The 13,615-nt window shown below is 42.1% G+C and overlaps 1 protein-coding gene across 1 annotated transcript in view; it reads right to left on the bottom strand.

The window, feature by feature from the left end:
• LOC129170975 (protein Hook homolog 2-like) overlaps window positions 1-13,074 on the bottom strand; it is a 19,754-nt gene extending 6,680 nt beyond the window's left edge. Inside the window, exons 1-16 of the mRNA XM_054759178.1 lie at window positions 12,850-13,074; window positions 11,947-12,029; window positions 10,842-10,914; window positions 10,722-10,772; window positions 9,193-9,325; window positions 8,768-8,835; window positions 8,299-8,364; window positions 8,126-8,206; window positions 6,942-7,102; window positions 5,930-6,070; window positions 3,519-3,720; window positions 3,241-3,351; window positions 2,915-3,002; window positions 1,384-1,450; window positions 790-927; window positions 165-252 (exon numbers count right to left, since the gene is read on the bottom strand). Of these exons, the coding sequence (XP_054615153.1) occupies window positions 165-252; window positions 790-927; window positions 1,384-1,450; window positions 2,915-3,002; window positions 3,241-3,351; window positions 3,519-3,720; window positions 5,930-6,070; window positions 6,942-7,102; window positions 8,126-8,206; window positions 8,299-8,364; window positions 8,768-8,835; window positions 9,193-9,325; window positions 10,722-10,772; window positions 10,842-10,914; window positions 11,947-12,029; window positions 12,850-12,894 (1,596 nt within the window). The 5' untranslated portion in view covers window positions 12,895-13,074. The remainder of the gene's footprint in view (window positions 1-164; window positions 253-789; window positions 928-1,383; window positions 1,451-2,914; window positions 3,003-3,240; window positions 3,352-3,518; window positions 3,721-5,929; window positions 6,071-6,941; window positions 7,103-8,125; window positions 8,207-8,298; window positions 8,365-8,767; window positions 8,836-9,192; window positions 9,326-10,721; window positions 10,773-10,841; window positions 10,915-11,946; window positions 12,030-12,849) is intronic.
• Between the last annotated feature and the right edge of the window lie 541 nt (window positions 13,075-13,615).

Below are 13,615 nucleotides of genomic sequence, written 5' to 3'. Positions count from 1 at the left end.
AAGTGGCGAGGGATGGCTGATACTATGATTTCAACACAGTCCGACTTAAGTTACCTTCTCCAATAAAAAGGTCATATTAAAAGTTGGTTACTTTGATCTGGTTGGTGCAAGATGACTGAAGTGACAGAAGGAAACTCAGGAGAAACAAGCAGACCACCACTCACGTCCTCAGCCTTGCTGTCCTGCTCCTGAAGTGCTCTCTGGAGCTCTTCCACCTGAGAGCGCAGCTCAGAGATCTGCTGCTGTTGTAGCCTGAAGAGACAGAACAATAGCAGGATTGTTGTGGAGGGAGGAGGGAAGGAGGAATGAAACACAAAAGTTAAAAGTGTGGGCGGAAGATAAGTAGAGAGAAGTGTTGATCCTTGTGTATCTTTGTGGTGCCGGGCCATGCGGTACTGCGCTTAACTGAGCATGCTCACTCCACTCCTCTCCTCCTGTTACTGAGGATGCTTCCCACACCCTGGGCCTGGTGTTGCCTGGCCGCACACGCACACACTCAGTCCTCCCACATGTCCACATGCCCGCAGGCACGTAAACACACTCACGCGCACGCACGTAGCCACTCAGAAAGAAGAGACAATCTGGCTTTCTGCTGTCTGTCCTCCAGTCCAGCCCACACAGCTCAGTTGAGCACACAGTCCAGAGGGTGAGTTGACATTTAGGCAGATATCACTCCCACCATGCGCCAAACACCCATCTTAATGTCAAGGAACACACAATATGGCAGCATAGAAGAAGTAGGATTCCTCCCGCCCCCACTATGTAGGTTAATTGAAGGCTGTCACCTACCTGTTTTGGGTTTCTAGAGCGTTCTTGCTGCGCTGAGCACCCTCAAGCTCAGCCTGCACCTCAACTACTTTCTGCCTGTAGGTTTCCTCCTGGACACACAGCATCTTGTTTTCACTCTGTAGGCGCACCACCGTCTCCCTGGATCCCACATGAGGACAACAGAAAGGGAACAGGAGATGAATCAAGCTCCACAGAGTGGTTCAGACGCTTTCATTTAGGATTCTAATTGAACACAGATCTGTGCTCCTGCTACACTATTACAATCCAGGAGGAATTACAGGGTATCAAACAACAGCTGATTATTCTCAATACTGTTCATATGGTCTATTAGCCCAACAAGTGCATTCAAGAGCTAAAAACTGAACGTCTAGGTCCAAGTGAGCAGTTTTAAATCGTGTCCATTCATTAAAAAAAAAATAAAAAATAGGGCAATGATATTGCCACCAGTGCGTGTTTGTCAGGCTAAGGTGTAATCTAATAATAATAACAATAATAACTAATAATTCTAAATAGGATTTAAGTAGGGACTCTTATACACGACAAACCCTGGTGCTCACAGCTTATACACACACACACACCATTATTAATACGTACTTGAGCTCCGTGGGCATGATCTCTGCAGCAAGGTTTCCTACCGCAGCCTCATTGTCACAAAGGCCTCCTGTGGAGAGATTATGTTTCAGTGGGAATGTTGACAGATGTACCAAAAACGGCTCATGTTGGTATTTTTATTGAAACTACTGGCTGTGTATGGCTCTCCCAACTAGACTTTACACTAACATTGGATCGGCTGATGATTAGCATATATATGCAATAAGTGAAATCCAATATACTGTAATATCTGAATTATGACTCCAATCAAGGACATCATAAACAAGCCATCGGAGTCAGCTTCTACTGTTATGGCTTAAATAGCAACATGTCAGTGGTGTGGAACTTCTTTGGTGTGACTGACAAATAAAACTGGTCATCTGCAGTAATTTTGTGTAGTGGAACATGTGGGCATGCAACTTAACACACACGCGGGCCATGAAAAAAAAAAAAAACGTAAAAAGGTTCCTGACTGTTGATTTTAAAAGACATGGTTTTGTGGACATAGCCTTGGAAGGTTTACTGCCTTCAGTGGCGGTTCTGGATGGAATGACGCCCTGGGCGGACCACCCCCTACCCAGACCCTCTTGGTCTGCGATTATAATTCATATAATATTTAAAAAAAAAATGTTTTCTTTTTGAGCAATTACTGTTGTAATTCACATTTTTTACCTTGTAGTTAACCTGAGGCTGAGGCCCAGCGGCACCCGCCCCCGCCCCCTCGCTACTCCTTTGGTTTCATCCACATCACAAGGACGTGGTGGACGCTTGATAATGGGGTCCCGAGTATCACGCCTGTAGAGGGCTCCCATCTGCCACACATGCGCAGACTTGATGAGGCTATGATGAGCGCTGAGCATTAGTAAATAGGATTTTTTTTCTTTCCACTCGCGGCACTCCCTGCCCTTGTGGCCCATAGCTACAACCGCCACTGATTGCCTTAAAGTAACAGGTTACTTGATACCCGAATCTATGCCAAAGCAGCACAAGTCCGACTAGTTCTCTGTATGTGCACCCCAACCCCCGCACCTTGTTTTCCACCAATCACGCATCACTATCACACCAAAGGTCCACTGATATTAGGAATGTAGACGCAAACATGAATAACAGTACTGTCACTGCTAATGTAACCAAAGCTGACAAAAAAACATTACCGAATTCTAGAAATGACTGAACAACAAACAGGCTGAGCCTATGGGGAAAAAAAAATATCAGAATGGGTCATAACAAAGGCATTACTATATGCTGTTGGAAAAATAGGTTTATGCAGTAAATAAACAAGTTATATAAATAGACATGATATTCACTCATCTAACCCGAGTGCTCAACTCCTAAAATCCTGATCGTGTCAAGTCTACTCAAGTGAGCCTCAGTTGCCAACAACATTGCGTTAATTACAGCTGATGATCGTGCACAGGGTTTAACTTTATGAAGATGAGGTTATTCTCCAAGGACACCGTTTTCATGAGGTTCTATTTTTGGACATGCATTTTTATCATCCATGTCTATCAGCTGTTCTAATGTCAAAGCTCACCTCCTCCACTGAAACACCGCTGTTGGACTTGGATACATCTCAGCTCGTCATTTGTCTCCCGAAGTGTGTCTCTTTCAGACATCAGACGCTGAAAAACAGAAGTATGAGGTCCATTTATCTCTAGTGTGAGCGACAATGCGATGTCCTAAATTCATTTCAAACAGATCAGCATCAGAACATCTGATGGGTAAATGGACATTTGAAATCAGGATACCACCACCATGGATGTCTTTTCACCGCATGTTCAAGAACAAAGATCTATCCACCTTCATATAATCCAATCCTATCACACATGTTCATTAGCCACGTATTACCAAAACACTCACTTCTTTCTCTTTCAGGAGTGCATCATACTTGTCATAAAGGTTCTTGTACTCAAACTGCCACTTCTCAGCTTTCATGGCCTCAGACTGGTGCTTGGTGTGAAGCTCGTGAGCCTGGAAGTCAGAGGGCATAGCAACAGGCTGCGTTGGCAAGACAGTTACACAAGAACCGCACGGCTCTCAAAGCACGTGCACAGGCCAGGCTGTGTTTAATAGCACTTGGATGTCAACACAGAAAAAAGTATTGCTCTTCCTCCTCCTCCTCACGGCACACAGCTTGCCTGCTTCTTGTAGGTGTCCAGCTGAGTACGGACAATGTTAGCTCTACGCAGCTCCTCCTCCAATTCACAGGTGCGCTGCATGTACACTGTGTTGCGCTCCTCCAGGAGGCGCACCTGTCTTCGCAGATCGCCCAGATCTTCCAGCTTCCTTTTGTACGTCTCCACCAGAGTTTCGAGCTGGTTCACCCGGTCGGATGAGTGCCTGAGGAAGAGGAGGGGCAGCACAAGACCGGATGAAGAAAATATATCCCTCAGGATATGCGCGGCACAAAGTCATTCTACTTGACTACAGAAAGGCTCTGACGCAAACTAGCATCAATGCATGAAATGTCTTTTATCAACACAGATGTCAGCGTGAGGTGGTGAATGGACGTCTGTGTGTGGGCAGTGTGGGAGTTGTTTCTGTGAGTGGAAGATGATAATGGATGAACTACAGCTTAAAGCGTTCAGATGCATTCCCACTTATAACTGTGTTTTGATGTGTCATCACACGTCAAAAGGACTGGCTGTTTGGAATCCTGTTATTTGGTAAATAACAAAATATTTCCAAGTTCACTATGATGTGTCATCACATGTAAAAGGACTGGCTGTTTGGAATCCTGTTATTTGGTAAATAAAATATTTCCAAGTTCACTAATTACTAAGGTCACTCCTCATCAAAGGATAAACAGTAATTTATAAATAAATTCTCACTTTGATATTGAATATTCTGCAGGGAAAGCCTCTGCAGCTTTTAAAGGACATAAAGTGTTGTGACGTGATTGGCATATGCCGATCAATGTCGATTACAAAAACCAATAGCACTCATCAGAAATACATTGAAAATTTTACAGTTAATACATGTGACTTCTATCGGTCTTGGCCAATCTCACTCTTGAACGATTCGTATCAAGAGTCCTGATAGGAGCATCCCTACTGCAATCAACTTGAGGGTTGCGGGGGTTCATGGGCGATGACGACATCGTCATACTTGCATAATTGGCCATGACGCATTTGCTAAGAGTAAAAACCAGGAAAAGCAAAACATGTTTAGAACCACAAATTAGCTTTATTCTGTCGCTCTCTTTTTTTTTTAACACGTCAAAAGCAGCAGTCACAGCAGCACTCGCTACCAGGTCAGGGGTCAGCCTGCCAGTGCTCAGACCATACGCCGCATACTGCATCAATTGATCTGCACGACTGTCATCCCAGAAGGAAGGCTCTTCTAAAGATGGTGCAACAGTTTGCTGAAGACAATCGCACTAATGACAGGGACTACAGTAACCGTGTCCTGGGGTCTGATGAGACCAAGATAAACTTTGGTTCAGACGGTTTCAAGCGTGTGTGGCGGCAACCAGGTGAGTAGAACAAAGAAGTGTCTTGCCTACAGTCAATCATGGTGGTAGGCAGCATGAGTGTTGCCAGCACTCGGGAGCTAAAAGTTCATTGAGTAAAACATGAACGCCAACATGTACTGTGACATATTGAAGCGAGACATGTTGCCCTCCCTTTGTAAACTGAGCAGCAAGGTAGTATTCCAGCACGATAACAATCCCGGCCACTGCCTTGCCAAACAAGCTGAGGGTAAAGTGATGGAATGGCTAAACACGTCTCCACACCTAAACCCTATTGAGCATCTGTGAGGCAACCTCACACGAAAGGTGGAGGAGAGCAAGGTCTCTCACATCCACCTGCTCGGTGATGTCGTGATGGAGGAGTGTAAGCGAGCACTTTTAAAAAGATTTTAAAAAGGTAATGTACACGGTGCAGGACGAGTGGAATAGGCAGCCTGGAAGTGACAAGGCAAGACCATCTCTCGTCATGGCGCACCTTGGTGTGAATGTTATTAGTGGATAAGGAGGAAGTGTTGTTATTGTGAGTGTGAGAGAGACTTGTGTTGGCGTTAATAAAACGTAAAAAGAGCGTCAGTTTCTGTGTGACTATCAGGATGCTACAGCAACACGCACATCAAAAAGATGAATGACTCTGGCAAGTGGCAAACAACATCGTCAGGCAAACAAGCGATGCACACACAGGAGCCGTGATGGCATAGTTTCAAGTTCACATTGCTACTTGCTAGGAGTGGCACCTGCAGGAGGCAATTATAAACGTGCTCCGATTAGCTGATTCATGCCACCTACGTATGGATTGCCATGGCAACTTCAAACAAAGCGCAAATGCGTACCTAGAGAGCAATGACACGTAGAAGCGTGATTGAGGGTCAAAATGCTTGCAGTGTACAAAAAATGAGTATATGTTGGCAGGCCTGCTAACTTTAAGCAGTAGATACAATACAATACAATATTTGCAGAAATGTGAGGTGTGTACTCACTTTTTTGAGACAGTCACAAATATGGAAAATATGTATGGGAAACACAGGCATCCCCAATTATTGACACTGACGAGTTGTAAAAGGAGCAGTGGTCTCTCACCTGAGAATGTCCATCTCGTCTTTGAGGGCTTGAGCTTCTTGCGCCAGGCTGGTCAGATCTTCGTTTCGTTGCTGAAGGTCGGACACCTCGCGCTCAAGCATGTCGGCATGCAGACGCATGTCATCTCGGCTGTTCTCTAGTCTGACATGTACATAGAGTAGCGGCCTTTTATTAAAGCAAACACTTCTTTGCCGTCCCTTTATGACGTCCCAGAAAAAAAAAAGTTCAAAAGCATCATTCATATTCATACTTTGTAATGGCCACATACACGTAGTTCCATAACTGAGTGTAGAGACTGCCTTAAGTGCGTCACTATTGATACTCAGCTGGAAGAAAACTTTGTCATGTGCAAAATGAACATTTACAGGTTATATATCTCTCTCATCATCTAACTTAAAGTTTATCATGTCCTTGGCATAATAAGGTAAGAAAACAAAACAAAACAAAACAAAAACAAAAAAAACACGCACACACTGAGGGGGTATGTATTTAAGCAAGGCGCGAAAAGAGTGACGTCCCACAGCAACCTGGGACCTTGGGAGCCGGTGTTTTTGCCGAGTCAAACTTTCAATGAGCTATCATTTCCATTTTTTGACTGGAATACATTTCACCCATGGAGTACTGGGACACAGGGATTTCACTTCATCTGTTTGAACTACATATTGTATTGCTGTGCATCGCCTTATTTGTGTGACTCTTTCGGTGTCGTGCGGGGTTGAGTTTGTGTGATTTCTTTTGTTGGCGGCTGGGACGTTCGAGGGAGGATGGAGTGTTGATATGTTTGTTTTGGGGGGGATGGAACGTCATGTGCGGGATTGATTTATTGTGATTAAATAGCCGTATTGGAGGCAATCAAGCATTTTTTCTTTGTTGGATACTTGTAAAAGTAAGTGTGATTGTTACAACTGGAATGACATCCATGTTCATCGTGAATCAAACGTCAAAGAGAGCACAAATACTGTTACATTAGCATGACAATGAAGCATATTCCCTGACTCTGTTCAACTTTTACCTGTAGTTTTCCTCCTGGAGCTGCTCCATCTGACTCTGCAGCAGCAGCAGCTTTTTGCTGGTGATGGCAGTGCCGGATGCCTCCATAGACCGGCTCAGCTTCTCCTTCAGGGAACGGGTCTCGGCCTGTAGAGACAACTTCTCCTCCAGAGCCACCGACAACTGGGTGGGAAAACAGAGAGAAACACTGGAAGCCAACGCCGTAAATGCTGAGAGATGCATTGGAAATGGAACGAGTATTGTTGAGAATGCAGACATAAGAAGGGCGTTCCTGTGAAAATAACCGGAACTGTACAAGCACATGATGCAGTCAGAGCAGGAAAAAAAAGAAAGAAAGAAAAAAACAAACTTATTGTGTATTGCAGACGCTGAACACATGCTACGTTCTCATTTCACATGCTCACTCCTCAAGACTTAGTCAGCTGGTATAAAATGTTCCTAGGAGGATGGAAATGTCTCAATAGTGAAGCTGTTAACCTTTGCCTGAGGGTCAATAACAAGGTCTCCATAATACAAATAAATGAATTAGTCTGACAAGGAAAGGATACAGTTTCACAGGAGAGTTGTGAACAGTATGTTTACAAAATGTAAGTCAGGCCAAGCAGGAGTGCAGCAATGCAGTATTAATAAGAGGGGAGTGGCGACTTACCTGCTGGACATCTTGTTTGAAAGCAGCGAAACCCTACACTGCACTTTAAGGACAGATTGCATGCTTTAGCACAGGACCACCAACAGCAAATAGCTTTCCAAACAACACAAGTGACTAATCCCTAAAGCGTGGGCTATGTAAGTAAACAAACAGGTGGGCCGTGAGCGGTGCCAATTAGAGTTGGCTGCAGCTTCATCCAAAGGCAACGTGTCAGTTTTATCTTGATATTATGCAACAGCTGACAATAAATGTGACTTGGGGAAAAAGCCGGGTCTCTCCTCAGTGAGTGGAACAAAAACAAGCCAGCGTTGCACAACACACAATGATAACAAAACAAACTCTGAGGGCGCTAATCAATAAGGTCCGGAACACAAAAACAACTGCAGACACACACATTCAACTACATGCTGCAAACACAGCACAGCAAACTCGGTTGCCATAAAACCTCAAGTGGAGGTTGTGTCATCATCACATAAGCACAAAAAACGATTACCTATACTCAGATGATAGCCAACTCCGACAAAGAGGAAACTAACCTGATGTTCCAGATCTCGACAGCGCTGACTCAGGTCTGCTTTCTCATCTGCCTCCTCACTTAGAAAATAATACTTTCTGGACTGCACACACACAACAGTCAAAAAGTGAAGACACAGAAGAAGACTAGTGATGGTTGAAAGTAAATTGGTTTATAGATGGAAATTAGTGTTACCTGGTAATCAAAGTCTCCGTAGGTCTCGGGGCTTCCTGGTTCAGATGAGGGATCTCTTGATAAAAGCTGAAAACAAAGCCGCAAAGTCAAACTAAGTCTTCAATTACTCAAGACACTTTACTTGGTAGGTAAACTACATAAAAAAAAAAGTAAATCAGTTTTGAGACAGTTATTGAGGTGCAGAGTAGCTTGCTGCCAATGCAAACTACAACCACAATAATAACTGTAGTGTTTGATTAACATGTCTGACAGTGTTGATTATCTTTGTAAAAGGCAAGATTTCTGATACAGCTCTTGTACGGGCCCTCATTAGAGTGTGTACCTAAGGTTTGGCTTTTGGTTTACGTTTACAAACAAACCATAATCTTAAAATAACAATGACTTCTGGCATTCACTTCTATCTAAAGATTATCATGGGATTTTTGACTGAAACAAAAACAAAAAGGAGATCAACATGAAGCTCACATACCTCCTGAATGGCTGTCATGACGACATGCTGGACAGATTCCTCAAGTGTCATTATCTGCTGGATTTGCTCTGTGTTTGAGAAAAGACAAACAGATTGATGAAAGTGTAGCCAAAGAACAGATTAGCAACAAATTCTCTCCTGAAAGGAAACCAAGCGCCGCGTATTTTGCCAGAAAGTCAAGGCAGCTAAGCCAGTGTTTAAAAAGTGTGACCTGATTATTTTTAATCCTCTTTGCAAAGCATAATCTGTAAATTGTTCTCAAATCAGACCGTCCGCTTGCAATGATCAAGACAGCACTGTTACCAAACAAGAATCATGTGATAGGACCTCTAGCTAATCTTTTTTTTTTTTTCCCCACTGACACATCAGTCTGGTTTTAAGACGCTTTGTGCCTTTCTTTTATCCCTGTTAACGGCTGCGTTTACCTTGTTTCTTCTCGCAGCTGACAGCGCAGCCCAATACGAGCTGCACCAGCTTTCCCAGCTCAGTGATGTCCCCCCTTTCACCGATGAGGGTCACATCTGGCAGATGCTCATCTGATACCTGGTGACCCAGTATCTGTTATTGAAATGGTTAGAGAGGTCATTGCCGGAAGGATAATTAGTTATTAATAACGATACACAAACGTCTTGGGATGGAACGTAATTAAATAACCAATCTGGAGGAGCGCTAGTAAATCTGAAGCTCTTTTTTATGCTGCCTCTAAAAGGCAATTTCCTGCCTTTTTCGCTGGTCGCCCTTCTATTAAAACAGCACTGACACAGAATGGGAGGACAAAGTCATTCCGTAAATCAGGGGTATCCAAATTTTTTCCAGCGAGGGGCACCTACTGAAAAATGAAAGGATGCAAGGGCCACTTTGATATTTTGTAAACACTGCATCTCAGCTTTGTGGTATATGTGAAAAAGCATACTAGCATGAACTTTCGCATACTACAACTGAACAAAACAAAACAAAGTTAATACTTAAACTTTTAGCAAAATTACATTTTTTCCTCATAATATTACAAGTTTATTCTCATAAAACGTAAACATTTTTTGCCGTTAGAATACGACGATTTTCTGTTTATATTTTGACTTTATTCTGAAAAAATTACAGGTTTTTTTTAATTCCATTTCTACTGTTTCTACTGTATTTTCTAACTATTTCCACTTTCTTGTAAATTTTCTTCCCACAACCTAATTTTCCAAAAATTAGAACAAAATTTGTTATTTTGTTTGTTTCTCATATTACAGTTAATTTTTTTTTAAAGTCTTTTTTCTTTAATATTTCAACTTTATGCTGCTAAAATGACATTTTTCTACTTATTACGTTATTCTTGTAGAATTACAACTTTTTCCTCTTAATAGTTTTACTTTATTCATGCAAAATCACTGCTGATTTTACCATTTTTGCTGCTGCTGTTTTTTTTTTTTTTGGTAAATCATATTTTTAGGGGAAAAATATGTTAATATGCAAACTTAAACCATAGCCATCGCGAGTGGACAAAATTCGCTCAATCCGCTCAAACAGAAGGATGCCAACATCAACCTGGAATAAAAGATGTGTAGGATGATTACTTGTCTATTTATCAGTGCTCAAGTGAAACTTCAGCAAAATGTGACCATGAAAAATAAAAATTTGTGACCCTGAAGTACTGCAAAATTAATTAACCAATAATTATGTTCAGCATTTAATTCAGATAAAAAGGTTTATGTTTTTTTAAGTGTGCAGGAGTAGGCGGTAGACGGCTCCTGATCAAATGTCTGAACGGGTACGCGACTGTAAAACGTTTGGCAACCACTGGTGTAGGCCAACGGTTCCCAATCAGGGGGTGCAAGAATATTTACCAAATTCTAAGCAATTTTACTGATTACTCTCAAAGGGAAAGTCTGGCATCCCAATACTTTTGTCCACACAAAGTATTTATGAGCGCAACTAAAAAGCTTTTGAAAGTAAGTAAAATACCCCTTACATCGTGGTAATATTCCAGCATGCTCTTGAGAATCTTTTTCAAGTTGCTGACCTAAAAGAGCAAACGAGATTAACAAATATGCTCATAATATGATCATAATCCAGTGTAATATGTCATTGCCTTGAGGCGCCAGTTGTCACCGCTCTCCTCCTTCATCCTGCCCAGCCATGTCGCATTAAACCAAGAGGGGTCTCTGTGGATGAGAGCGTTACATCACATTACATCACAGTGTTTCCCATACATTTATTTGTGGCAGCCCCGCCACAAATAGATTGGCGCTACCTGTTCACACTCGCTCATGAACACACTATAACAGCACTGTTCATGTAACTCGGCTTGTTAACACACATCAAACGCACCTGGCCTGAAAATAAGATGTAGCAGGAGGGATCAGTGTTGCCAACTTAGCAACACTGTTGCTATATACTCTATTTGGTGAGTAATCAGACTCCTCTAGCGACAAATCCAGTGAAGGGGCTCCTGCTGATTTAACTGGTGTAGGGCAGCAAAGGTATGGCTGTGTTCGTTCAAGTTAAAGAACACGGCAGTTTGTCTTCCATTTGGTGGATTTGCTAAGTGTCGGAAAGAAAATTGCGCATGGATCTCACTTTGGCTTCTCACAGCAGATAACGGTGATGCCTTCAAGGGAGTATGAAATCTTAATGCTTGGCAAAAAACCCATTAGAATTAAATGGTGTGCTTTCTAAGAGACTGACATGAAGACACGTATTGCTCTTCTCAACGAGCAGCGGGTGACGCTGTGGGCCTCTTCAACATTTATAAGCAAGCAAAACAAAAGCGACAGAAGAAAGTTCATTTGTAGTTGTAAACATATTTGTTTTTTTTACTCACTCGTCTCCCACAATGTTATTCCTCAGCATCCATTACAATTAGATGCAAATGCACCACGGCCAATTATGCAAATTAGACCATGACCCTATTATGCCCCGCAACCCACCACTGCAACATAAGAACATTAATACGTACTGTATACTAGCAGGTAAACAGAAGACCTCACTATAATCTGACTCTGTTGTCTGCTTGTATAAGTAAGGGTACAAACACCTTGATGAATGGTTCATGCATTCAAGTTGGCTAATTTCACCCAAAACAAACAATTTTGATAGCGGATTGGCTTGAATTTTGCAAAGAAGCTTCATTTGTGCTCGTGATGAATGCAACCAAATTTGGACACATACATAAATATATACTGAAGAGCCCTTACATTCTGTTTAGGACATGCGCGATGGCCACTCCACTTGTCAGGTCATGCTTGCTGTTGCATGATGGCACCTGAAATGTCTGCAACTGTGAACAAGTGGCATGGAATAGTTAAGATGTCGCAATATGTTTTTATACATTCAAAACACACAAGCAAATTCACACACGACTCGCTACATGCATGCATACACACCTAAACATTGGTTTAAACAAGGTTTGCACCAATTGGTATCGTGTATACAGAGAAAAGAACAAATAAAATAGCTGCCTGTGTTTTTGTCTACATCAATTTTGATAGCTGGGTGGCTGGGGGAGGGTTAACGCTACCCCTTCTCCATATCTATTACTGATAATTCACACACTCTTTTTACATGTTAAAATTGTTTGTGCGCTTCCTGTGTTCAAGTATCAGAAAAGAATAGAGAATGTGTAGCAATGGATAGAACTCTTATGCAGTGATGTAGGAAAGAAAACAGGTGTTGAATAAATACAATACTAAAATGCAAATAAGTAAGAACACATTAAAAACCTGACAAAGGAAAATGAAGACATAAAGATTTTAAAATGCCACAAAAAGTAAAGTAAACAGTATATTTCCTCAGAGAAGCTACAAAATTTTATTTTTAGTTTAATTGCTGACAGGGCAGTCAAGTAGTTAGGCTAACGCGTTAAAACCCAACAGGTTGGTCAGCTAGTTAGCTCTGGTTGGTTAGCGCTGCTATCTTAAACACGCTCAACTTTCACACCTGTTCACGTCAGGGATCGTTAGCATTGACACGTTGCTACTTAGGCTGACGAAGTGAAAGCATTATGTGGCAAACACCACACGATTCATATCATCGATTTACCACCGTACGCTTTCACCAGTTAGCAGCTAACAATGCTACGTGGCTACTTCCTAACTTACCCATGTTAGAAGTGAATCACACAGCTCGGCTTTGTCCAGACTCATGTTTTTTTTTTAAACCGTCCAACCTTCGGCTTCGAGAAGTGAGGAGGCGACAGGGGTCACTCACAAGACTTTCCCTCAAAGTTAGTTGCTGACTCCTGACACTTTCCACGTCAGTCAGGCTGCCATGGCCTCCTCTTGCTCCCGCCTGCCCCTGTTCGCGTCTGTCTCACCTCCAGCTGTACTAGCGAGCTTCCGTATTAAGAGCGTTTCCATGGAAACGGATTATTTTTAGGGGTCAGCATTCCTACAAGTGCTGACATATATAGGCTAAATATTACAATAACAAGATAATAGTCGATGACCTTATCTGTGTATATTACTAGACCCTTGCATTAAAAAACAGATATTACGATACGTTTAAATGTTCGCCAACTATTTTAAAGCAGCAACATATTTAATTCTTTGGTCAGGATTTGATTTAACAGAAAAAAATACCTTCCTTTTAGTTCCTAAAGTATTTTAAAATGTGGATTGTACGTCTGTTGCGACAGCTTGGTACAGCATGAGTTCCTAAAAGCGCCACTAGATGGCTCTAGTTGACCAACATCCTTATAATAGAGCTTGATACGATGTACTGTAGTGACTCTCCCAAACCTTACCTGATGATCACCAAGTGTTTTGACAAATAACTCCAATAATAATGATATTGACTGGAATCTACATTAAACTAGGAACAATCAGACTTAAGTAAAAATAATGAGGAATGGAGTGACCCTTTTGT

The sequence above is a fragment of the Dunckerocampus dactyliophorus genome, chromosome 18 (assembly GCF_027744805.1).
Source record: "Dunckerocampus dactyliophorus isolate RoL2022-P2 chromosome 18, RoL_Ddac_1.1, whole genome shotgun sequence".
Lineage (NCBI taxonomy): Eukaryota > Metazoa > Chordata > Actinopteri > Syngnathiformes > Syngnathidae > Dunckerocampus > Dunckerocampus dactyliophorus.
Note: the sequence above shows the minus strand (reverse complement) of the source record. Positions and strands in the feature narration are given on the sequence as shown.